General features: G+C 43.3%; 1 protein-coding gene across 1 annotated transcript in view; it reads right to left on the bottom strand.

Annotated features, from left to right (window-relative positions):
- The window catches only part of OSTM1 (osteoclastogenesis associated transmembrane protein 1), a 121,689-nt gene that overhangs the window by 34,403 nt on the left and 60,795 nt on the right, over nucleotides 1-26,491 (bottom strand). Inside the window, exons 2-4 of the mRNA XM_078648412.1 lie at nucleotides 20,847-20,961; nucleotides 9,451-9,548; nucleotides 637-774 (exon numbers count right to left, since the gene is read on the bottom strand). Of these exons, the coding sequence (XP_078504538.1) occupies nucleotides 637-774; nucleotides 9,451-9,548; nucleotides 20,847-20,961 (351 nt within the window). The remainder of the gene's footprint in view (nucleotides 1-636; nucleotides 775-9,450; nucleotides 9,549-20,846; nucleotides 20,962-26,491) is intronic.

Here is a 26,491-nt window from a genome sequence, read left to right as displayed (position 1 = left end):
CAATAGATGCAATCCTTATGGGAATAAATATGAACCCTTTTTATTTTCTCACAGGATTTACAAGGGTGAAATAGTCCTTTCCTGTCAGACATTGTTCAGTAAGAAAAATAAGACTTATCTGAGAGAAATACTGAAGAACTGAGCAGAACTCAGGGAGACTCCCTTCACACACGACGTGCGGTGGAAATCTGAGTGACTCAGCCTCTCTATGGGAAGGTTCTAGAGGGTGCTGGTTACTGATTGGTTGTATTTAAGTTTATTCCTTTTTTAGAAAAGGAGATAGAGAGGCTAATAAATGCATGGTTGCCTCCACAATAGCCTATGAAAGTTATTTAATTACTGCTTTATTTATATTACCCTGGGACTCCCACTTCGACGACGGGGAATGATTCAAGCATGTGAATCTATGAAAGACACCCCAATACTGGATAAGTGGGCAAAAATGCTAGCTTTTAGAAAAATGTGTTATCTGGTTCGAAATTCGACAGGCTAAAGGCGATAAATAAATGCTTTTTAAATTATTTTCTAAACAGACGGATGGTTTGGCAAGCGAAATCAGAAATAAAACAATTTGCTTTTGACACATGAGCTCTGAATGAAGGCTAAGCCACAGATTTTGTGAAAGGAAATACTTACAGCATCTTCTATGTCAATGCACAGGGTGTTTCCCTCTTGCATGTGGGCGTATAATTCAGTCAAATCTTTATACATCTTACTGCAGTTGGTGCACACTTTGGAATAGTTCCCTTCTTGGAAGGGGATATGTGTCACTACCTAAAAATTAAAACAGATCCACTTAAAATGTTAGAAGACAGAGCATGTCACTTTCAACAAGTTCTTTCATTATTTGATAACATTTTCAAACAAACGTTTCACCACCAAAAATCAAACTACCATACCCCCTAAACTATGACACGGGATCCCAACTGAGTCGTATAGAGTACTGTGCGCACTGAAGAGGCTACACTCATACAAATAGTCATTATTTATATAACACAGTGGCATCAAAAAGTCAGACTTCTGGTTTCTTCGGTCATTACGCTGACTAAACAGCTTGGTGGTTTATGCAATTGTCGCGGTGGTCTGTGTTTAATTTGCATGGCGCCTGTCTGTATGCTAGCAAACCCAACTCAGCTTGATGCAGTCTCACCCCTCCCAGTATCATACTGCCTCTACAAACGAGACCTATTGTAATACAATCTTTATTTGGATATAAAAGTAACATCCTTAAAAGAGACACCAACAACGATACACAATGTAAAAAAGAAACTTAAAAACTAGCAGCACATGAGCAGCGACAGGTAGGTACTGGTCAGAAACATTATACAACTCCCCTTTGTAGGCAATCCAAATAGTATTAAACTAACTTTAGTAGGAAAGAAAGTTGTTGTACCCGTAATTGGCAGTAATGAGCTTGTGAACCAACAACTGCTAGCAAATAGTTACAAATATTACAAATAAATACGAATAGAAGTAGCAGCAACATTTCAATAGCAACAGGTTGTAGGAAAGTCCAAAGATAAAAAGGGTTTTTAACAGTTTAAAAATCTTGCAATTTGATTTAGGTTGTTATCGACAGGAGGCGGTATACAAGGCGAATGTAGGTTGTGAGGCCTATGTTTAAGACTGTGTTTTCTGGGCTTAAGGCCGCGATAATTGCTTGCCTGCAAGACCGAATTCCCAGCCTGTTCCACTCCGCTTTCAGTTTGAGTCTGCGCAGTGACGTAAATGCTGGGCAGAGACAGATCACATGCTCCATTGTTTCAACCGTTCTTCCGCACCCTCTGCACCATAGTACGTCGGACGTACGGGGCCAGCCTGGCAGATCTTTTAAAAATTGCAAGTCACAGAGTCTGATGGCCAAAAAACTAAGTTTTAGGTGCAGAGAATACGTGCATGACAGATAGGATGCGGGAGCTATACGCCCGTACGAGTTCATGATAGCCCAGGCGTGTCTACGTTTGGCAAGGAGATTTTTATCAGTAATGAGAGAACTCATTCTAACACTTTTCTTAATAGTGCTTTTAAATACTGACACGCTGGGGTTGAGGTCCCATAGGTCACCCGCAGAGAGTTCTAGAATGGAGTCTTTAAAAAGGCGACCATACGAGCCCCCTGGGTTTTTCTCGATGATGTCCAGCCAAACTAGTGACTCCAGTGAGCCTACATCTGCTTGTCTCAGTTTATGGCAAAAATTTAAAAACGTGCCAGTGCTAGAGACTTCATAGTTTAGTAAGCCAAGTTCTAGCCTAATCTGAGCGGCAGAGGCACTTTTGGGCAAGCGGAGGACCTTTTTATAGATTTTAGTGACATGTTGGTTTAAAATCTTATTTAGTTTGCCCTTAAAGGTTTCAATGCCGTATGCCAGTGTCGGGCCAATTTTTGCTCTCATTACCTCAAGTAAAGGTGTTAGGCTTGGGCCGGCCAATTTTTTTGAGAGCTTTGAGAGGGTCACCTGAAGGGTCACAGCTTTAACTAATATTTCCTTACGTTGTTTAGCAAGGTTGCCCCTTGAGTCGAGGTTAACCCCTAAGTATTTATAAGTGCTTCCTACTGCAATACTCATGTTGTTGTAAATCCATCCTCCCCCTGCTTTTCTTTTTTTACCGAAGGTAACCACTTGTGTTTTCTTTAGGTTAACCTCTAGTTGATTTGCAGTAGTATAATTGTATAATTTTGCTAGAAGCCTTTGTAACCCCACTCGTGTGAGACTAAAAAGCACTAGATCGTCAGCGTAGAGCAGGTTGCTTATGGGAGCTCCACCCATCTTTGGTGGGTGACTGTTGGTTTCTTCCAAGGCTGTCGGCAAATCAGCTATAAACAGATTAAAGAGAAGCGGGGCCAGCACACAACCCTGCTTGACACCCCTGCTTGACACCCCTGGTTGTCATGATTTTCCGGGAGAGATGTGTGCCGGACCCCAGCTTCACCTGAACCCATGTATCAGAGTGTAACTGGATGATTGCCTCCAGGAGTTTTTGTGGGATTCCCCATTTCTTTAACTTTTCCCATAGTGCTGCCCTGGGGACTCGGTCGAAGGCGGCTTTAAAATCAACGAAACAACAAAAAAACGCCCTGGATGTAGCGCAGACTTTATCGACGATTATGGCTAATGTTAATAAGTTGGTCATGGTCCCGGATTTGGCAGTGAAGCCTGTTTGAGTCATTGGGATCAGATTATTCACGTCCACCCATGCTCTCAACTCACTCAGGAGAATGCCGGCGTAGTGCTTGGCCTCAATGTCCAAGAGAGCTATTAGTCTGTAGTTATTTGGGGACGAGTGGGAGCCTGATTTATAAATTGGGTGGATTATTGCCCCACACCAGGAGTCTGGTATAATTGAGGTTCTGAGAGAGTAGTTAAAAAGGTTGGTTAGATGACCCGACCAAAATGGTACATTTGATTTAAATAAATTCTGTAGAAGGCCATTGGGGCCCGGGGCTCCGTCCGATCTTGCTTTCAACAATGCTGTAGTGACTCTTTCTTGGGAGATCTGGAGGACATCGGTGCATGAGTCCCAGCAACCGGTGGACCTACTCCAGCTGTTGCTAAAACCTGTTTGCTTCAGCCTGAGAGCACATGTGTCTATAAGCGCTGTTCCTTCTGGGGACTTAAAGTGCCCTGCCAGAAAAGTAAACCAACTGGCTTCTTGAATGTTAGCTGACCCAAAGCTGCAGTTGCTGGAGTTTTGACGATTAATTAAGGCCCAGAATTTTCTTGCGTTGCAGTTTTTGCTTTCCCAAAGTAATTTGCACCAGAATTCATTTTCTTGAAGTTGCTTTTCTTTCTTTACCGTCTGCCTGAACATTTTTTGTGCAGATTTATATGCCTTAAGGTGCTCGGCATCTCCCGGAGATTTCATTAAAGACCGCAGTGCGCAATTCCTAGCTGTCTTTAGCGCCCTTGTTTCTTCTACAAACGAGACCTACATTATTGACAATCTGTACAATCCCAGGCTTTGGGCCACATGACAAAATAAACAATATTAGTGGCTGCTCCTCCGCTAAGGAGTAGAAGTGCCACCCCACTGCTCTTTGAGCACTAGAAAAAAATAAAATGATAATAACATAACGTTATTATCAATTTATTTTTCAGTGTGGACTCGGAACCAGGTTAGGGCGGGGAGGGTCTGGGCTGGCCAGAACAGAGGGAGGCGTGGTATGTACTCTCTAAGTGCGCATGATAGTTTGGCGACCGTCTTAGGCCGACCAAACCGTCATGCGCACTTCCCATGTCACCGCGCTGAAATGCAGCCTGGGTGGAGAACATGCACAGGCTGCAAGCCCCTGTCTAAGAGCTGAACCACGAAGCTCAGACCAATCATAACGCTGCTGTCATGGTGACAGCAGGGTTGCTATTGGCTGGGAGAGTCAGGGAGCCTGGGTGCTTCCATTCCATGCTGACAGTGCCGAAAGAAGAGGATGGAGGAGAGGCGGTTGCGTTAACAGGTACGTTTTATTATTTTCTTCTTTCACTACCCCGGTTCCAAGGCAGCTGCCACTGACCAATATTAATAATATTTAAAGGATCATCTACACCCTCACAATAAAATCGGTCAAAAAATCTTGGCCACACAGCTGGATCGTGTGCCATGTCCTGGACTAATTTACGCACCCCATTTAGAGCCTGGTGCAAAAAAGGGGGAATGCCTCACGCAAGCGGAATTCACATCTATCCTGCACACATTATGGGTTAATGTTTTGCATTGTTTGCTCGCTTTTAACACCAGTAACCACTCCAGAGGTCCCAAGAGAGGAACCCAGAATCAAAGTCCGGCAACCAAAACACAGAAAAAAACTGGAGCCTAGTACTGCACTGGCACGAGAATAAATTAATGTTGTGAGTTTTTTGCTGACAATTATATTAAAAACTAAATCCAAAATCGAGCTTAACAAAAGAGCAATTCAGCAAGCCAAGACCAGAACAGAGGAACTGTGTTGAATATACTCAGCAGCTGTCCAGGCGCAAGACTTCCCCAGCACTCACAAAAAAGCTAACCGGGCAAGATGGCCACACCAATATGAGGACCTTACATACTGCTTCTGCTTGGGTAGGGCTTTCCCTTATTGGAGCATTCGTTTTACCCCCAATTTCTCCTCGGTGAGCATCCTCTGAGTGGACCGGAGGCCATGGAACTCCTGGGAACATCTAACATGTAATCCCACAAAATTATTTTGCTCATAAAATCTAACTAGAATTAAATCGAAAGACATCATTTCACCTACTATACCATGATCCAGTCTCTGCAGTGTCATTTCTTAACTCAATCTGTGCATTTCATCAAGACTGCATCACCAACAATTTCTACTGAGCTCATCAAAGTTCATGGAACCTACTTTGAGCAATCTGCCAATAGCTCCTGTTCAACTTAACACAGCTACGTTATGTATGCCAAGTCCAAGTTTAAGATTCTGCAGTGCACCAAACTTTCACCATTAATTACCAATATCTCATCAGGGTTTATAATAAACCATTAACATAGGACACTGGACAGCAACATGTTATCATGTTTGCTTGCATTTTCACCCTTGATCTTGAACTTGTTGATACAGGTTTACAGTTTTTTTACATATACTTTTATCTTGACCATAGGATATTTATTTACCTCTTAACGGCTTTGTGCTATGCTTTCATCTCCTAATGTCTCATACAGGTTAACCCTTGAGTTTTGCCAATATACCAGAAGGAGAGCCAGGGCAAGTTTATGGCTATCCTTGGCAAACAGGTGGATGTAGGTGATGTAAGCGAGTGATAGATTGGATTAAGTCTCGAGTTTCTATTCCACATGTGGCTGCATGTGATTTTATCAGAATGTGGATTCATTTTTCAAAAAAACTGGCGAAGTTTCCAAGATATAACAAGGATACTGTCAACGGCTTGATGAAAGGTTCGGCTGTAATACGGTGAACATCTAATAAAATAACTTATTTTGGGGGAGTTATAACTACATTATTCAATTACCAAACCACAGCAAATATGTGGTGTATCCTTAACAAATAGGCATAGAACATGCAAAGATGATATCACACAAGGTTTGGGAAAGCATTTAAATAGTTTTAGAAGAGGATGTCTCCAACCTTTTCTGTAATAAGAGGTACTTATATTCAATTGAAATCCTCTTGAGCTACTAATATTACTAGAGATTTAAGGGTAACTACATAAGACAAGGTTACTTTAGTGGCCGCTGTGAGAAGCTGGTCTGGTATAGGATGTCCACTTATGTAGGTGGGCACCTTGCACCAGTCCAGAAAACCCTTATGGTGATTTAAGAGGTCTTAGACAACCTTCGAAACTCTATGTGGTAGCTGTGGAGAGCAGCCTTCAGGTTTAGTCCAGAAGGAGTGTAAAGCAGCTTGTTTTACCAGATTACAATCATAGTACAGATTAAGTGAAAAAGAACCACACAATTTATTTATTAAAATATGTATTTATTATATAATACTCTCTAACACGTTTAGGTATCTCCTACCCGAATATAAATACAATGAACACAATACATTGCAAAGAAACACAGTAAATAGCACAGAATACACAGTGGATCCCGGGGGGGGGGGGGGAGGGGACGACGACGACCATATATTAATAAAGTGGTATAAGAACCACGACTCAGGTCAAGACAGTGTCAAGAGGATGTAGAAGTGCAGGGGACCCAAGGACACACCCAAGGTGAGGAGATAGGGACCCCACGGAGAGCGTGTGCAGTGTGGGAGCATGACCGGGTGCTCCGTACAACTCTACGGGTAAGTCATGGTTGGATTTTTTCGAGATGAGAGGTACCTGCAAGCAGAGGGGACAGAGCCCATGTCATTCAGGAATGACTAGGAGACTTAAGAAGACGAATGCCCTCTGATGTCGTGTGTTGCAGGATGGATGACGATGACCTCAACTCTGCAGCTGTGAGGACCAGGCAACGCTGAGGAAGACCAGGAGCAGTGTATGAGCTGTCCTACGTCGGCTGTCGATTGCTGAGGGGTCGGTGCCCGGCGGGAGCACCAACAAGCCATGGCAACTCACACTGAAGTCAAAGAAGGTGCAATATCTGGACCAGCAAGGTCCAGGGGACTCACCAAAAGCAGGGGAGTCAGGGCAGGCCCTGAGCAATCTTGTGAGCCCAAAAGAAACAACGGTGACCCTCAAATGGACCCAGGAGTGGTGAGAGGACCTCAAGCAGCTCACCACAAGATGCAGGCCACAATGCACATGGATGCGCAGCATTCTGGTCTCTGGAGATGCTCGAGGTGGGGGCTACTTGGAGCCCAAAGATCTTCTTGGAAAGAAGCCAACAAGCCTTTGCAACTTCAAGTTGATGCGGTGCACAGGGGTTCAGTTCAGTCAACCCCCACGAGGAATACTGGCCTCAAACTTAGTGAGAGGGTAGGGCAGGCCTCTGGAGCTGTGGAAAACCACCACCTGTGTTGCAGAACCTTATGGAGTCTGAAGGAGCTCTGGATCAGCAGACCGGTCGGCTTAGTTGCAATGGCTGTGAATGCAGGGGAGTGACTCCTTCACTCCAAGGGTAATTCCTTCAAGGGGCTTTAATGCCCACAGGCCTTGGGAGGTTGCAGTATGGTGCACGGGCACAGACAATGCAGCAGACTGGAAGGGAGATGAAGTTGAGTCCAAACGAAGTCCAGAGTGCCCAGACGGTAGAAGAAGAAGTGGTGTCTGATCTGAATCTTGTCCCACGATGAATCTAGGGACCCACCCACAGGTAAGCCCTTAAGTACCCCAAGGAAAGGATTCGTGGGACCCTCCTAGGGTCCGGACAGGGGGAGGTTACTCCCATGTTCTTTGTCCAGTTTTGCGCCAGAGGAGGAGCCAACGGCTCCCAGAGCTGGAAATGGGGACACCAAATGTGCCCCTCATGCAGACTGAGTGGCGCTGGCAGGCGCACCCACCCTTACCCAATACACTAAATCCTGTCGAGGAGGGGGTCACACCTCCCTGTGACAGGATGCTATTGTTCTGCCTTCCCCTGCTCGAGCTTGGCTCAGAAGAAGGAGGGCAGAATTGTGTCTCTCGTCAGCAGCAATCATTTTGTGCAGTCCGGGTCAAGAAGGATGGTACCGGGAGCACTGAGAGCCTAACAGAAGGCTCTTACAGTGCTTGGAATCGTATGATTCCAAAATCTTTGACACCAAACATGATACGTTGCTGCTGTTTTCGATAGGATCATCGTGAAAGTACGCAGTGCCCCTCTATATAGTATATGACTGCTTCACGGACAACCCGGGAAAATGGACTACACAGGCTGTAGGGGTGTCCTGCTCATGCAGGGACACCCTCACACCTAGAACCAAGCACCCTGCCTTCAGGATTGCAAAAACCTGCTATAGGGGTGACTTATAGGTTTTAAGTGCAGTGACCCTAGATATAGGAAACCTATATCTTTAGTAAGTGGTGCTAGCACCAGCATACACAAGCTGCAATGGCAGGCCTGTAGTTTCATTTTGAATGGTCTCCCATTGGTGGCATAATGCATGCATGCATAAAGCCTATGGGGGACCTCTGGAGTACCTATGCCCTGGGTACCATATACTAGGGACTTATAAGGGTGCCCCAGTATCCAATCTGGTATGTACCCAAGTACTTGTCATTTAAGGGAGAAAGCAGATAGACTGGGTCCTGATTAGCATGCTCCCAGGCAGACTAGTCAAAAGCAGCTTAGCACCAGGCAAAAAGTGTGGGTAACAATAAAGCAGATCCTACTTTCCTACAGCCACCACAGGCAAGATTATCCAGTAGTGATAACCTCAATGTATTTGGCACGGTTGCCAGCAGTAATGTAAAAAATGATTTGTCATGCTTCTACATGGATATCACATAATAGCCATCGCTGCAATGCCACAAGTTGCAAGTTAATATTAGTTATAAGTGCTCCCCAATACGGTTTGATTTTTATTACTCAAATATAAGCTTTAAATAAATATTGGAAATTCAACCATTTTTCTCCAAGCATCAGCTTACCAGTTCTGAAAATATACACATTTGCATCTCAAATACTCAATTTTCAGTTTTAACATACATATATTAATTCAACCAAGCAAAAGCTTCTAAATTAGTTCAATGTGCTGCACACAGGAGAGCTACTTACAGGTAGCTGGAGAGCTACCGGTAGCTCACAAGCTACTCATGGAGAAGCCTGAATGATCAGCAGAATCAGCAGCCCAGAAAGGATGCTGGCAATATGCGGATTCCAATATGCTTGTGGCATCATGTTAAAGTTGTGCTTGAAATAAGGAACCGGACTGGAAATAACATGAGGAACATGTATGGTGCTCAGTCACCACTTGTAATCATACGTCCTCCAATCCTGACATTATGCGAAAAACGTTTTAACAACTAATGACACTATTCTTTCAAAAGATGAGTGTCCAGATTAAAATTATATAACTAGTTAACTGGCTATATTAAAACAATAAAAGAAACAAAGCCAGGACAATACTTACTAGTTTGTTTTGTTCAAAGCACTGCATAGTTGCATTAAACTTCTCCATGAACTCTATGGAGTCATTTCGTAAACCTTCTCCTTCGTTCCGTAAGCACTCTAGGAGAAAATAAAACTCTTCAAAACAAAGGCAGATGCTGTATACCCAAACCTATTCAATTACGTAGTAAGCAAGCAGATAATCTTGCAACTCATCAACTTTACATGGAGCTGGCATTCAATGCACCCAACACCAAGCACTATGTCAAATTAGTGAACATATGGGAGATCACAGAGAATGGAGAACAAGGATGCACTACTTAATGGCACACTACATAAAATGCACATTGATATTTAAATGGACAAATGTACCTTTTGGGGAAGTAGCTTATCTTAATTAGATTGCCTCTTTCTGAATTACAATTTGATTGTGAGTTGGTGTGTACCACATGTGGGTGGGACTTAAGACTGAGTGCCCAGCACAACAGAGCTCTGAAGTTAGTTGTATAGTTGAAATGCCCAATTTAAATAAAGGAGCATTTGTCATTCAGCTCAGTTTCAAATCTAAAGTTAACCACGAAACACAGTTGTAGAGCATCGCTGAGGAAAGACTGTGCCGAAGGTTTGTGAGTAGAGGCTATTGCATCAATAAAACGTTTATGTCACCAAGAAGTATGAAGATGGTTCTTCTAGACATAAATTTCTAATTCTTAACTTGGTATGATCAGTATACATAGAAAGAAAAGGTTAGAAGGAGCAAACAGTAAATATTTAAAGGGAATCTGGTTATCCTAACCAAAGAGGCACTGGTTTTGAAACCAGAATTCGAATGACCATCAGTAGCAAGTGCTCATTCAAAGTTTCTGCACAGAAACAGGTCTAAGGAAAGTCAGATACCACATTAAGTACAGTGAAAAGTACAGCTGGAAGACATTGGTTTATTAATTGTGGTGGGTGACTACCCACCTCAAAGAATAATCAAAACCCTTGTCAGGATGAACCCTTAAAGTCACTAAATTAACCTGAGCTCAACCTTCTGGTTGCAACTTGCAAAAAGCGGACAGGCTTAACTTAGGGCAATGTGTGTAGTATTCATGCAGTACCAAAACAGTAATAAATGTTGAAATGCAAACCAACAAAAATCCGAAACCGAATTAAAAAAATAGAATACAATTTAAGAAACAAAATGAAAACAATCTAATAAGTGGAACAGGAGATATGATTTTTAAAAAAAGTTTTAAGTAGGAATAACGCCAAGAAGCACAAAGTGACAATGATAGTTAATGTTCACGGGAGACCGCGACTTAGGTGCAATTTGACGCTGACAGCAATGGAGCGCAAGTCAGATACACCAACCAGGTATGTGATGGTTAAAGACTTTACCTCTGACTTAGTCCTTTAAGTCCCAATCCACTACAGGAGTACCCATCTAAAGCACCCCAGGACCACACAGTAGGTAAAAAGAGACCACAGGATGTCAGAGGCCAAAAGCAGGGTCAGGTCCAGGTACCGTTGCCACTGATCAGCTGAGCAGTTGCAGAAAAGGCCTCTTGTAGCTGGTTGTCTCCTTTTAGCCACACAGGGGGTCAGCCAAATGACCTCTGAAATCCACTTTTATCCCTGGGTAAAAAAGGGAGCAGGTGCAGTCCTTCGGGGCTCCTCTCAGGTCACATGCATCTTGTCCAGACCTCTTCGATTCTTCCTCATAACCAGCAGTGTTCTGAAGTTGGTCCCTGACGATACCACATGTAGGTCTGGCACAAGCTAGTTGGTGGGAATGACTTATTAAGTACGCCTAGCCAATGGGGTAAAAGTTCCGGGGCTATCCCTATCCGCTTTGGGCATTTTCAAGATGGTAAAATAATTCAGCCACACTCAACTTGGCCTTTAAGGGCTGAGGGTTTGTGTAGGGAGTGTAACATGATAATACTTGTGGCCTCCCAGTACTAACAAAATGCAATTTGAGGAAGCCACTGTATTCACAAATCAACCCAGAGACAGAAGTCAGGTAGAACAAAAGAAGGGTTTTCCAGCAACTAGACAGTAAATGCACAAGAATTATCCTAGCATCCTGATCTCTGCCTTTCAAGTGTGCCCCAAAGTGTTATATGTAAACCCAGCAGATCTGTGAAGCAGGCTTAGACACTCAACAGGATTTGACACTAATGTCATAAAGGATGCTCACCGACCCCACCCTGCATATACAGTGAGGTTCAGAGGATTCACTTGTGCCCATTCAGGTTAGCCTATTGTTTACAAATAGGAAGCAATTCACACCTTTTGAAATGCTAATCCTTGGCTGGGAAAAGTTTGAGAGCACATGCAAATTAGGTACAGAAACTTCATACAAAGTAAAGGTAACTTTCTCAAAGTTACCTTTCCCTTAATATTTATTAAAAATAAGATTTCATCATTAAATTGGATTATTAATAACTATTAATAATAGTGGTTTAATTATTTTTCTATATAGTCCCACTCTAGAGGTGCAGTATTAGGATTTGAATATGTACTATGGCTTTCTACAAGGGACAGTTAGGCCTGCCACAGTGAAAATAGCTTTTGAGTGCTTGTCACTGTAAGGACATGTAAACATTAAATTCCTACATGTCCTGATTTTAAATAGAATGCACACTGCCTTGTGGGCGGTAAGGCCTTCGTAGGGGTGACATTTTAATACTTAAAAGGGAGGTTTTGACCTGTCAAAAGGGTTTGTTTGGCCAGATCGAAGCGCAGTGTTTAAACTGTCACAGTTAGGCTACAATGATAGACCAGAAGCCAAGTTTTACACTATCACTGTAGTGGATGGCACAGGAGATGACATAGTTCACCTGTGACATTTAACTTACAGGCCCGGGTATATTTTGTACCATATACTAGGGACATGCAAGTTAAATATACCAATTAAGAGTATAACAATTTCATCAAGTTTAAAGATGGAGCACAGGCCCATTACTAATGGCAAGCAGTGGTAAAGTGCACAGAGTTCTACAACCAGCAAACACATAGGGTCCAGCAAAATACAAAAAGTAAGGAGTGACCACGCAGACAAGGCGGAATTCCTACAACAGTAAAATGTTTTTGTTGCAACTCTTAGCAACAAGGGAGGTAAGCATTCAAAGCGTAAGAGCCCGGAACAAAGTCTCCAAAGATGTTGACTTTAAGGAGAATTGCAGATCTAGAAGTTTAGGGTACTCTTCACATGCAGAATACATCACATTCTCGATATAGCTAGTCTGAAACCAAATTAAGAACAAACTCATGAGACTAATGTGGAAATCCATGAAAGTGTAGGCAAAATTACGGAAGCAGTGTTTAACAATAACTTGGCTTTATGTGGATATTATGAAGCAGACATGCTCACTAACTCTGCTGACTGAAGACATACCAAACATCCAGGAGAACCACCAAAAAGCACAAAAAGAAGGCTTCTCCCAAAAGCAACAGTTATAGTGATAATTCGCAAGAATCCAAGGTAATGATTTGATATTTAAATTTGCAAAGTGCATGTATGCCTGGAGGCGTCTTAGCACTTCAACTGTATGAAGGTACAACTGATAGGTTAATGAATGAAGAGCCATGTTTTTAAGTAACTCCTGATGGAGAGGAGGTTTGGACTATCCCTCTGTTTCAGAGGAAGGGAGTTCCACAGTTTAGCAATGCTAGTTATGAAGCTTCTCCTACCCCAAGAGGCTAATTTAAATTTGGGAACAACCATCACTCTGTCTGTGGGTGGAGGAGTGAAGCATTTTGGAAAGAGTGCATCAGACAATTTTTTGGCTCAGATTTTTAGGGCCAGAGTTATATAATGCTTAAAGGACATACAAAGTGCTTTTAATTCAATCTGCTTCTTTATAGGCAGCCAGTAAAGCTTGACTAATGCCTTGGATGCAGACTGGTGTTTAGGGATCCCATGAAGTATCTGTAGTTTGCAGTGGAATGTTGTACATTCAGAAAGAGGGTGTTGCAATAATCCAGTTTGGATACGGCAAGTGCAGTCACTACAGTTTTCTGAAGGCCCCCGGGGATAAAGAGACAGACTTTCCTGATGACCTTTACAGTGAAGATGACTGAGGAAGTTAGGGCATTACCCTGATGTCCAAAAGCCAACTTGTTGTCAAATATTATTACTAGATTTCTGACTGTCTTCACTGGAGTTGGGAGAGGGCCCAATTCTTGAGGCCACCAACTGGGTGTCCAGAAGCAAATATCATTGCCCAGGAGAAGAACCTCAGTTTTTCTGGAGTTCAGTTTGAGACAATTGATTTGTTTAATGCAGCTGTTAAATCGAAATTGCGATGTCTTCTAGGTTGCTGAATAATGATACCACAAGTTGTGTATCGTCGGACAAAGGACATTAGTAAGAAACCTAAGGATTTGTTAAGGTTGGCCAGTGGGGTGACACATAGTTTAAAAATAGTAGTACTCAAGGAAGAACCTGGGGCACCCCATAGGGCAAATGGAAAACACCTGAAACAAATTTGCTCATGGCGACTAATTGTTCCGACTCAGAAAGGAGAGATTTCAGGAGAGCGAGAACGATTCCCCTGATGCCTAGTTTGAAATGACAGTTAATCCATAAATCATGATTGACCTTATTGAAGGCTGCAGAGAGATCTAACAAGGGCAGCATTTCCTCCCTTATCCAGTGAGGCCTTAATTCATCTGAGGCTACATTTAGTGCTGATACGGTGCTAGGAGCACCTCTAAAACCAAATTGTGTGGAGTACAAATTAAGTTAGTTCAAGATATATTGCCTTTTCCATATTTTTGGCTGGAAAGGGCAAACCGGAGATTGGTGTATAACTGCTACGATCTTGTGGATTAAGGCTCGTTTCTTTAAGAGTGGAAGTATGGAAGCTCTTTTTCACCCCAAAGGAAAGTAGCCTGGGTTGATTATCTCATTAAGGATTTCAACAAGCCTATTATCTCCGGGGAGAGATGTATGATCTTTGGTGGACACGGCTCCAGAGGAGAACCTGACTTAGTAGATTTGGTTAGGTTTATTACTTGCTGAATGCGGAGTGTTGGAAAAGGATTTAATATTTCCGGGCTGCAGGGGACACCCTTCTAACCATGAAAAGCCAGCGTTAGATGTTTGTTAGTCGCAAATGTGTAGAAAGCGTCCCTCACTTTAGCCTGGAAGAATCCATCCAGAGTGTTGCAAAAGGCTTGCCTACATTCCTTATTACTTTTCTCAGGCACATTTTTTTTACTGTGCTAAAAAGCTCTTTAGAAGAGTCTTTTGAATTTTGTATTTTATTAGTGAAGTATTGTTTTTTTTCCCTCTAAGATCGGTGCTTTATATTCAGCAATCAGCCGTTTGTAGGTATGTGTTATGTGGTCTAAATTTGTCAGAAAACCAGGGTTTTGATGTTGTGAGTCTCTAAATGCAAGTGAATCTATCCCCGAGCCTACCCATACGGGGGTAGGTCGCACCTTTAAAATGTAAGTGAGGTATCTTGATGTCAAATATAACTGCTTTGTCATCCAACCACGTTAGTGGTAGTGAAATGCAAGAAGGGACTGTCTAACATATGGCTGGCAAAATGGGTAGGCACATTCCCCAGCTGGTGAAGATCTAAGCTGGCCATGGTCTCAACTACGAGATCTGTGTCTTTATCATCCGTGTTTTCAAAATAAAAATTTAAGTCTCCTAGGATGGTGAAGTTTGAAGAAATAGGACTTGAATCAAGCAGTGGACTGAGGGCCTGCACGAAGGCTAACCTAGGGCCTGGAGGATGATATAACAGTAGTCCTTTAGATGTAACATTTTTGTAAGTTCTAATTGAAACAAAAGTACTTTACACTCAGGGTTGGTAGAAACTATTGAAAAAGATGCAGGATGTTGATTTCGATATATAATCGCAAGGCCGCCACGCCACTTGCCAACTCTATCTGCTATAAAGATGGAAAATCTTGGAGGAACAGGCTGAACCATGTTGGGGTCAGAAGTAGAATCAGCCCAGGTTTCTGTCACAAACAATATGTCAGGCTTATGTGTATCTATAAATTTGGCCAATTCAATTTTGTGCTTTGTTAGTGATCTGGCGTTAAGCAGAGTGCAACCATATCTGTCAAAGGAAGACTCTAAATTGCTTGGACCTGGCCAGATTGGACAGTTTGAGTGAATGGTGTGATTTACAAGTGTAGGGTTACATACCATTCATCTTAGAGCGTCAGTAATGACATGTGGCTCAAGAGTATCAATGAAGGATTCTTACCTGTTGAATTATATTTCAAGAGTTCGTCCCCAGTTTATTTGAGCAACAGGCAGGGGTTCCAGCGCTCGGTGTGATCAGTGTGCATGAACTAAGAGTATTGCAAGCTGCAATTTTAAAGAACGTTATTGTGTTGTTAGCTGTGCACAAAGACTTTTTACATTTAAAATACTCACCGTGCAGGCTGGGATATTCATGTACATTACGTTTATTAAGACGGGCCAGTCTGCGAATGAAAGTACGAGGAGTATATCCTTCATGTTGATGGAGGGCCAATTTGCATTAATTAAACAAGCAGCACGTGACTGCAGATTGAAAAAGGCAGAAATTTCTGAAACGCGTCTCTGGTAAAGGCAAGCAGCTCTAACTAAAGTTAAGTAGCACACTCTCCCTGGAGTGAAAGGACTTTTTTGTACCATAAGGAGATAGACAGACAAACAAAAGCACATGTCCATTCTTTGCACAATAACTCCACCACAACAAGCATCTTCTACATGTCTAATTCTTTAGATCTTAAACCACATTAAATTAATACAGTATATGTAACTGATATTGAGAAAAGGAAAAGTAATCTGGTTGGTACAGTCAATAAACTGCGCTTTCAGACTAAAAGTAAAAAGGTAACCACAATTTTTTTTTTTCCACAACAAATTTTATTGATTGATCAGGGCAAGGCATATACGCAGCTCTCCACAGTCAGGAGATCACTGCCAAATATCAACACATGTCTCAGTATTTTTGTAAACCCAAGCTATAAAAAGAACAACCCCCCCCTATTTCCCCCCACCTCCCACAGCCCCCCAACAACCCCTCTACCCACCCCTTATCCCTCCCTAACCCAGTGCACGTTATCACAGTAAGCCTCCAGTAACTGTTTATATCATGCCAGGCACCACGCGCCTCCCTAGGCCTGAAGTCCATCGTCTGGGTCCGGACCATCATCAGGTTCTGCTGGAGACTCCAGAGTTAAATCCCTATAGTCGGCCCACCTTTTCCAAATTTTGTAGTGTTTTCGGTGGCATCCTCTGGCCTCAAACACTGGGCGCTCCAGCCCCATAAAATAGTCTAGTCCAGCCTTCCATGCGCTCAGTGGGGGGGCTCGCTCATTCTTCCATGCTCGTGCCAAGTCCCGCTTGGCTAGTAACCACAAATTTTAATATTATTTTATTACTTCTTACTCCAGCTATGGGAGTTTTCAGCAGGAAAAAAAAATCTGAGTGGGTGCATGAAACAGGGTATTTGTTATGCAAAGGATTGGTGCCTTCACCTAAGCCACCAAAGTGGCGGCTTCACTAAAAGCGCAGGGAAGGCAGGATGTATGTAAAGGAGAGCCTTAATTTTTAGCTTACAGCTTTGGATGCTGTGCCGCTAGGTCACACAACAATGAAAAGTTTTGCATATCAGAGAAACAGTGACGGTTGGTGAAATTTAAAACTGTGGTGGGGTATATTGCCTGCCCTGAATTGCAGCAAGCAACGTGAGAAAGCCATATTTCCTGAATGGGAGTTCTTTGGTTTTCCAACGGTTTTCTTAAATTGGGTCAAATAGTACATTTTACAGTCAACCATGCATCCAGGATACCGCTCCCCCCACCTCCTCCCCATATGTCAATCTGTTATGTGTATTTGTAAAGTACACTATCACTCTCAAGGGTAGCCTGACATTCAGCAAGTGTGTGTGCCTAGCCCTGCCTACGGTAGGCTGGTTAACTGAATAGCAAGGTCTTCTTGCAGAATTCAAGAAGAGAGGAGGAGGCTCTGATGTACAGGGGAAGGCAGTTCCATGCTTGACTGATGTAAGAGAATGTCCGTTCTCCTGATCTGGTACTGTGTATGTGAGGATTGAGTAGGAGCCCTGTGGAGCAGAAGTGTCTGGGTGGCTGGAGATGCAACTGTTCAGGTAGGTGGGGTGTAAGTTATGTACTGCCTTGAACATGTACGTGAGGAGTTTGAAATTAGCACTTTTATGTATCAGGAACCAGTGGAGCTCCCAGAGGAGTGGTGTGATGTGAGTTGAGGCTGAGTCTGCTGCTGGGTTCTAAATGGCTTGTATTCTTCAAGTGAGCATCTTGGTGATCCCAGCGTAGAGGGTGTCCCATAGAACAACTTGCTGGTGACTAACTGAACAATAATTATCAATGAGGAGGCCAGTCTGGAGCTGATGGCATGAGTTGTGCTCAGCGCTAGCTCCAGTGGTGGCAGGCCAACATCCAGCAGAATTCTACAGCTAAACTAAACTCAATAGCCTCTTGCAACAAGAACTACTGCTGCCGGAAATGTGGAAGAGCAGTGGCCGCCATTGAAAGACTGCTGCGGTGCATGGGAGGGTCATGAAAAACAAGATGGTATCCTGCCATGAAAAGCTCCTTATACCAGTACTCAGAGCAGTGTGCAGTGCCCAGAGCAATTTAATACAGGGCATGTGGTCTGCTCATGGAGGACAACATCTTGCTTGGCCCTAGGGCAGAGGTACAATTGTGATGTAAGGAGTCCATCTAGAGGCCTGAGACTGAGCAGAGCACTGACCAAGGGGAAGAGGCTGGGTCGCTGTGCACTACAGATGACCACAGAATCTAAGTTGTTGCTGCTGCCAGAGGGACCCAATTGGCACATGGTTTTTGAGCATTTTTTAAGCTACTACACAATAGTTTTACTGACTGTTGCTTATCTTGAGAACCAGGGTAATGGGTATCAGCTAATCTCCGTAATGAAAAGGGTGTGGAGGGACATTTCAAACCTGATGAACTGATGTGGTAAGGACCCGTCAGAAGCACTACAAGTGGGTATCTTCATATGGAGAGTGGGTAACAGCACATTTACTAGCTACTATCCCATTAAAAGTCCTGGGCAATGGATGCGGTCCAATCTGCAGGCTGTGTTGGATTGACTAAAAGTTTGACGAGATCTCAGAGAAGGCCTGTGACATAAAAACCTGGGAGTGAAGGCCCGGACACGCTGCCATAGGCCATGCCAAGGAGCTGGAGGCAGGAAGAAGCATTGTATAGGGTATCTTTGTGCTGAAGTGGGCTACTCCTGTGGTATGAGGAAGTGATTGGTATAAATGGCAAGGCAGTGGGCAGTGCAGGCCATGGTATAGGTCGAATCGGAAACGTGCATTGTCACTATTTTGTTAGACAAGGAGCGGATGCTGGACTCTAGAGGCGGGTTATCCCTGAGCACCCTACGCAATCAAGGGGAACCAGCACTGCAATGCACTTTATACATTCACTGTACAATAAAACAATTAGCAAATCATGTGGAGGAAAAGGGGGCATCGACCTAACTTAACCAGAGCCCCATACAACACAGCTGCAATGTGGTTCAAATGCTGAGCAGATGGAGACTGCGGCTGGAAAGCCCTACTACTCTAGACTTTATAATAAAGGCCATAATTGAGTTGAAAAGATGGACTGGAAATGAAAATAGGCTTGGTGGTGCTGGGCCTTACTTTGTTGAGAACAGATCAAATTAAACTGGCTGAAAGAATGACCAACATGGAGAACTGTGTAGTGGAACTCACTCCAGAAGTTGCTCAAAGCGAACAAGCAGATATGCTGAATGGTTTGGTTCCTTGAGTACTGGGCTGAAGATGCCCAAGGTAGATGCAGATGCAGCAATCAGACGTTTATGGGTTTCCATGAGGGCAAAGAAGTAAAAGACCCAGAGGCTTTCCTGGAGAAATGGATCAAAAGGACCCTGTACCCAAATGGATTGACCAACTTCTTTACATTTGAGAGAGCACAGAATTTTGACACGGTCTGCCAAACAAGGAGAACAACCTAGAGCAATCACAGCCAAGTTATTATATGTCCGAGACAGGGATGTGATCCCTGAGGAGGGCCATGTCCAAGGACCCATGGTGATGGATAACTCAAAAGTGCTTATCTTCCCAACTACATGTCAGCAACACATCAACAGAGAAACTCCTTTTGCACAGTAAAGGTGAAACTGAGGAAAATGGTGGCTGCAAAATCTGTTCTTTTTCCCCACAAAGTTGAAAATTAAGGTGGATGACCAGACCTTGTTCTTTATGGACCTAAACGAGGTGTGAGCTTGAGGCAAGAGAAGCAGAATCATGATCACCTGGTTGCCTGGACCCGAGACCACAGCGACCCTAGCGACGGAACTGGCAAGCACGAAGAATACAGAGTGTGCCTACTCTTTGCCAGACAGCAACTGAGTGCAAAGAGGTTTTCATAACGGCTGCCGAACGATGAAAACTATCAGTATCATCAAGACCGGAAGACACACAATAAGAGAGGTGGACTTAAGAGGCCCCCACAGCTGTGCCCATAAATATAGTGGTTCACCATGCTTAGGCAGAGGGACTGGCAGAGCTTTGGGGCCCACAGTGCAAAGACATGGGAGTCTACATTGCAACAAATAGTCAATGATAGCGCATGATGCTTAGAGAAGACCAACCTGAAGCATCAGGGGATTAGGTAACCCTACGAACAGACATCAAAAACACTCCTTTTTGAAACATACATAGCAATTCTATAATTAACACATCTCACAGAGCACAAGAGTGCATAGTTAGAGGACAGTTGGAAGGCACAGCTTTATAGTACAGATTTGTCAACATATGCATGTGATGTTCTAATATGGATATGCCTGGGGGTTGCCATATAAGGTGATTGATTGTAAGGTGGACAATGAAGGGCGTGTTGTGTGCATGTATGGTCAGTTAGATGCCACGGCGCTGCATCAATCTGACTTAAAAGAAACCATTGTTTTCAATACCTTTTAGTTGGCCATAGCATGATGTGACAAGCAACACATGTCCAGTCATGCAAGGCAACAGCCATTTTGAAGTGTAGAAAACATTATTTGTTGTACATTCTAGGTGGCCATATCATTGTCTAACGTGATGTAACATGACGTTATGATACAACGCATGTTGTGTCATGCAACGCAACGGCCATCTTGAAAGGATAAAAAACACGGTTTTATTTTCTATACCTTTTAACATGACCTGTCAACTCTATTGGCCTTGCCAATTACAATAGCTTTCAGCATTGGCAAAGTCAACAGTGACAGATTAAGTACCTTGTAGTCACGAAATGACCTAATAGTTACTTGCGACTGTCACTTTTATGAAGTCAAAATGGAGTCAACATTGAAGCTTTACAATTATTTTGTGCGCTTTCTCACAAAACTGAAGAAAAAACCAATACATAAAATCAATGAAGTTAACTTACGTGCACAATTAGAATCCTCCCAAATCTGATTAAAGGAATTATTGAGACGGGCGACTATCTGCATCCGATCACATTGCAGAAGGTTCCTTGCACACCGGGAAATCTCGGTTGTATTCTACAATCCAGAAAAGAAGAAGCATGTAAGAAGCATTGTGTAAGACACTTTCAGAAGTTTCAAATTTGCTCACAAAGGGAAACATTTTAATTCACCGAATTAGACAGATGACTGGCTCACAAACCTAGCTCATGACTAAGACAGCCAGAGTCTTCTGCTTCAATAAGTTTATTAGAATGACACAAGTGATAAACTTTACAGCGTATGCAATGAAGCTGGCAGACCCAGTTTCGGGGGAAGGCGACCACAGGGTTACTAGGCTTTAAATGTGGTGGATGAGGTCGTCTGCCACTGGTGTAGCCGGGTTCCTCCTACTATGGTTCTGCACACTGGGCGAGGTACATCCTTTTCTGCACTTGACTCTCAGGGTACCAATGGCGAGCAGTCACTAGCTTCTCAGGGAGGCACGTAGAGAGGCAAGAGTTCAGAACTCAACAATCAACCACCAAACTCAAAAACGTAATGCCCAACCCTTGGCTTTTCATGTATATATATTTACTATGCTTAAATACTTTCACAGATCAAATGTGCAACTGAGTTCAAAGTATTTTTACCCCTTCAGCAAACAGTATTAAGGTTAGGTGTTGGTCTCATCTGTGTACATTTAGTCTCTTGTCCCCAATGTAGGCTAAGCCCTGCATTTTACTTGCTGGTTATCGTAGCAGTGGAGTTGACGCAATCCAGGTTCCTGACTTCATGGCAGCATCCTGTCTTCGATGGAGGCCACACTGGCAGCCATGCATCGAATTAAGGAAGCTGGGGTGATCGGCCCACTCCAGGCTGGCTGCAGAGAGTTGTTCTGGTGTGGCAGTTGCAGCCTCTGATCCGATCAGGGCTTCACACTTTGGCAGGGGCATGCCTTTCACTCACAGGGTCAGCAGCAACGATACCAGTCTCTGAAGCCCATGGCAAACTGCGAGGGGACGTGATATTTGTTCTAGTACAGTCTTATGAAGCTCCTTGAAAAACTGCATACAGCGTCCAGGGGGATCCCTCCAAAACACAGGAGTCTCCTGCCTTTGATCTTTGGATGGATACGCTTGCTCTGGTACTTGGCATCATGGGATTTTGCTGGGCTTCTCCACCTGGATAGTTTTCCTCCTGCAGGGCCAGACACATTACTTGCCTCTCTCAGGGGGCAGGCAGGCATCTAGTCACTTAAGGCTGACCCTCAGCTCCTCCAGAACAAAGTGCAGACTTCAGGTGATATTTATTTATTTATTTAATTTATTTATGAGATTTATAGAGCGCGCTGTTACCCATGGGTGTCCTGGCGCTATGTGAAATCTCCCCAGAGGAACCGAGCCAGGCAGATACCTGGTTAACTATTCTGAAAACCGCCAGGTTTTTAGGTTCTTTCGAAAGATGAAACGTTTTGAAATAGCTCTGAGCTGAAGGGGAAGCTTGTTCCATGCTTTGGCTGCATTTGCCACAAAGCTTTTACCACCCCAGGTGGCCTTTCTGACAAATGGGACATGCACCAATTTGGCATCTGATGAGTGTAATAATCTGCTTGGCGTGTACCAATAAAGGCGTTCTTTTAGATAAGCCGGCCCTACTCCATAGAGGGCCTTGTGTACTAAACACATCGCCTTGAACATGGTTCGCTTCCTAAGTGGCAGCCAGTGTAATTTTCGAATCTCATCTGCTATTGGAGCATATTTAGGAATGCCCAACAGCAGTCTGGCAGCTGCATTTTGTAAGAGTTGTAACTTCTGCATTGAACCTTCCTGAATGGTAAAATACAGACTGTTGCAGTAATCCAGCCTCGACATGGTGAGAGCTGTAATCACTGTTTTACGACAATCGGACGGGAGCAGAGGCAGAATTTTCTTACAAGACCTCAGGGCATAGGACGTGGCAGAAGCCACAGAATTGACCTGGTCTTTAAAATTGAGCTTCTGATCTATCCAGACCCCTAGATTTTTTACCTTCTTAATAGGTACGGGAAGAGGACCCAGAGTATCAGGCCACCATTCTGGCGTCCAGAAGTTGGCATCATTCCCAAAACATACCACCTCCGTCTTGTTAGACTTTAACTTGAGGCAGTTCTGGGCTATCCAAGTCCCCACTGCGTTTATGCTGTTGTTGAATCGGATTGCTGTGCTTTTATACTCCGCAGGAAGGAGAGACACCACTATTTGGGTATCCTCAGCGTAGCTAGTAAGGCTAAACCTAAAGGACTGAATAAGGGGTGCGAGGGAGGACACATAAATATTGAAAAGTGTCGGACTCAGTGAGGACCCTTGAGGGACCCCACATGGTAATGAAAACGGAGAAGATACAAATTCTTCCATCGCCACCTGCTGGGTCCAATTAGACAGAAATGATTTTAAGAGTCTCCAGGCCGTGCTCTGAACCCCGATCTCCTGCAGCCGATCCATCAACAATACGTGATGGACCGTGTCGAAAGCTGCAGAAAGATCTAACAGGATCAGGGCCGCTTTACCGCCTAGATCCAGAATAGTCCTAATTTCTTCTGTTGATTTCAAGAGGGCAACTTCCGTGCTATGGCCCCCTCGAAAGCCGTATTGTATGTGGTCCAATGCTTGAGAGGGCTCGAGAAATAGGCTCAACTGCATGTTTACATTTTTTTCAATCATTTTCGCAGGAACCGGGAGTCTAGATATAGGTTTGTAATTGTTTGGGTCTTTAGAGTCCAGATTTGGTTTCTTCAGGAGGGGCAGAATAGAAGCTTTTTTCCAATCTAACGGGAAATGTCCCTCTGAATACATTGAATTAAAAATAGGTGCAAGAACTTGTGCTACTGGCTCAGCCGCTAACTTTAATACAGCAATCGGGCAAGGATCCGAGGGGGAGCCGGATTTCACCAGACTAAGAAGGCTGCGAGTTTCAATGGCCGTTGGAGGAGCAAACGTGTCCAGTATCACCTTCAACTCTGTTGATCGATCATCAGTTCGATTTGCAGTGTTCTTAACCGTAGCGTTAGAAAAAGTGGAAAAAATAGCATCCCCTTTATCAAAAAAAGAATGTAGCCAGTTTATCACATAACTCCTGACTAGGCATAGCTGTGAATGTCACTGGATTAGCCAGGCTGGTAACAGAGTTAAACAATTTTCTCTCGCTGAGTTTTTTGATTTATTAATCTTCATAGAGAAGAATTGAATTTTGGCCTGGTTAATCTGCTGTTTGTATGTAAAAAGAGCGCCTTTGTACTTCTTCTTGTGGGACTCCTTATAATCTGTTCTCCATTTTTTCTCCAGGTGTTTACATATCAGTTTTTGTTCCCTGAGTGCTTGTGAGTACCAAGGGGCGGAAGGCAGCATTCTGGTGGGATAAGTCATTTTTATTGGGGCCAACACATTCCCAGCTGTTTTCAACCAGCTGGAGAAGCGGCGAGTGGCATCTTCTAAATTGTGGGGATGCCTTCACCTTCCCAGAGCCAGTCTCCCTGGCTGTTAGGAAGACATCATTCCTGGTTGCATAGGAGCTCTTGAGGTACTCTGTAGAGCACACCCTTCCTTGGTCAAGAAGAACTTGGGACTAGAACAAAGAGGGTTGGTGTGGATTCCACCTGAATATACATCTCACAAGAAAAATAACACTGTAATGGATAACTATTAATCTGCCTTCTGTTATATGGTCTTTTCCTTGAATTGCAAATACTGTCCTACAGCTACTTTGCCTTAAGTGATTAACTTTTTTCATTTTACCTGCTAGCTCTTTAACTGCTCTCATGCCTATCCTTCTCACTCCTCACCTTACTGTGCCTAGAAAATAGATTTGCCTGGTAGAAGTTGCATATAATAAATAAATACAAATGCATTCGCCTGCAGGGATGTGGCTCCACTGACTAATGCTTCAGAACCAGTTTGAATTGGTTTTCTTTCAAATGCAATTTACGGGCTGCTCTCAAAGCACAGCATGTTTGCAAAGTGATAGATCTCGCCACTGGTAGCAATGGGACTGGCTCCAAGCAGGATAATCCTAAACAAGGGCACAGTAAAGAGTGATGTCTCCACACATGGCTGTCACCAGCGTTCTTGAAGCAGTAATCAAAGACAGACAAAAGGGCATACTCTGCCTAAAAACTTCATCACCTTCAAAAACCCGACAGAAACTGCTGTCCCACCTTTAACCTCTACCATCTACCAAATGGTAGTAATCACAAACAACTAATGAGGTGCCCTTTGCTAAAGTGATCTTCATTGAATTGTAACCAACCAGCCCTCCCCACCTCCCCCTCCTCTTCGGTACCTCAGTCTCCACCCTCAGGCTACAGGCATGCAGGCAATACACCTCCATTGTCTGGTAGAAGCTGGCTTCTTTCTCCATTTTGCTACATTCTAAAACCAGGGGCGATTGGACCACGCTTACTTTGGCTTCTGCAACACGCAGAATCCTATTACCACACGTGCTACATACTCACTGCACATACACGCATTCGACATGAACACAGGATGTTAATGCAAGGTTCAGGTTTCACAACACGGTAGAACTTTTCCCGAGAGGAGTCAAAAAACTTGCTTCTCCTTAACACAGAGAAAAAGGTCTGGTCAGACAATGTATTCAAAGAACACAGTATGCTGCCACCACTGCTTCATGTCATCTATGCATTTATACTAAAGGCAATTGTCACTGAGGAAGTTATATTGTTTTTAAAAGTTTTTGTAAAGAAGGAAGTCCGCTGTCAATTAATATTGATTGGTGTACAATTCACAACTAGTAATATACATGAATTTTTGCAATACAGTGTCATTATTCACAAATGTATGCCTTTTAATCCCCTACTAAATTTTGGTTGATAGAAAGGATTACTAGACTTATTGTTGAGGTCATTCAAATGGATGTTGCAAGAGAAATGTCTGCTGTGGTATTTTTGCAAGAAAAAAAATGTGGGGTCATCATGGGATACCTCATTCTCTGGCTAGAATTTCTAGTTTTTATTACTGAGAAATTGTATGCCATAGACAGAGTTACGTCCATGTTGGCTGCCCCTTGCAAATCATCTTCAATGTACTTCTAAAATATTTCATGCTACGAAGAAGAATATATTGGACAAACAAAAAAAATGTAAATACGACATGAGCTGAAAAATTCTGCCAAAGAAATTAAAGCAGTGAACGGGGGGGGGGGGGTTATTAAGTTCAAACAAACCAGACATTCGCAAGATAATTTATGTATGCTGTCAAATTTAGTTATGGTAAATGGTGGAATATTAAGAGAGTGATCAACGTATACAGAAACTGGGGATCCAAGAGGTGCCATCTGCGGTACAAGAAGTAGGGATTTGAGAGTGGCAACAGAATACGGGAGATAAAAATCCCATTTCTTCCTATATCGAACATGATATGAGAAACGAAGTTGCTGTTGACAGGAATGACTTTACTTTGTCCAGTAAAACAAGATTCTGCGCTTCTGCCTTGCGGTGTGCTTTAAACCATGCATGCCCAAAATCTTCAAAGCGGTTTCGTGATTAATGCTTTTATTGCAAGATTGTTTTACTGCAGATTTATTGCGAGGGGAGAGTGGGTAGTAATCCATATATTTTTATTACAAGATTGCTGTG

Source organism: Lissotriton helveticus, chromosome 6 (genome assembly GCF_964261635.1).
Source record: "Lissotriton helveticus chromosome 6, aLisHel1.1, whole genome shotgun sequence".
Classification (NCBI taxonomy): Eukaryota; Metazoa; Chordata; class Amphibia; order Caudata; family Salamandridae; genus Lissotriton; species Lissotriton helveticus.
Note: the sequence above shows the minus strand (reverse complement) of the source record. Positions and strands in the feature narration are given on the sequence as shown.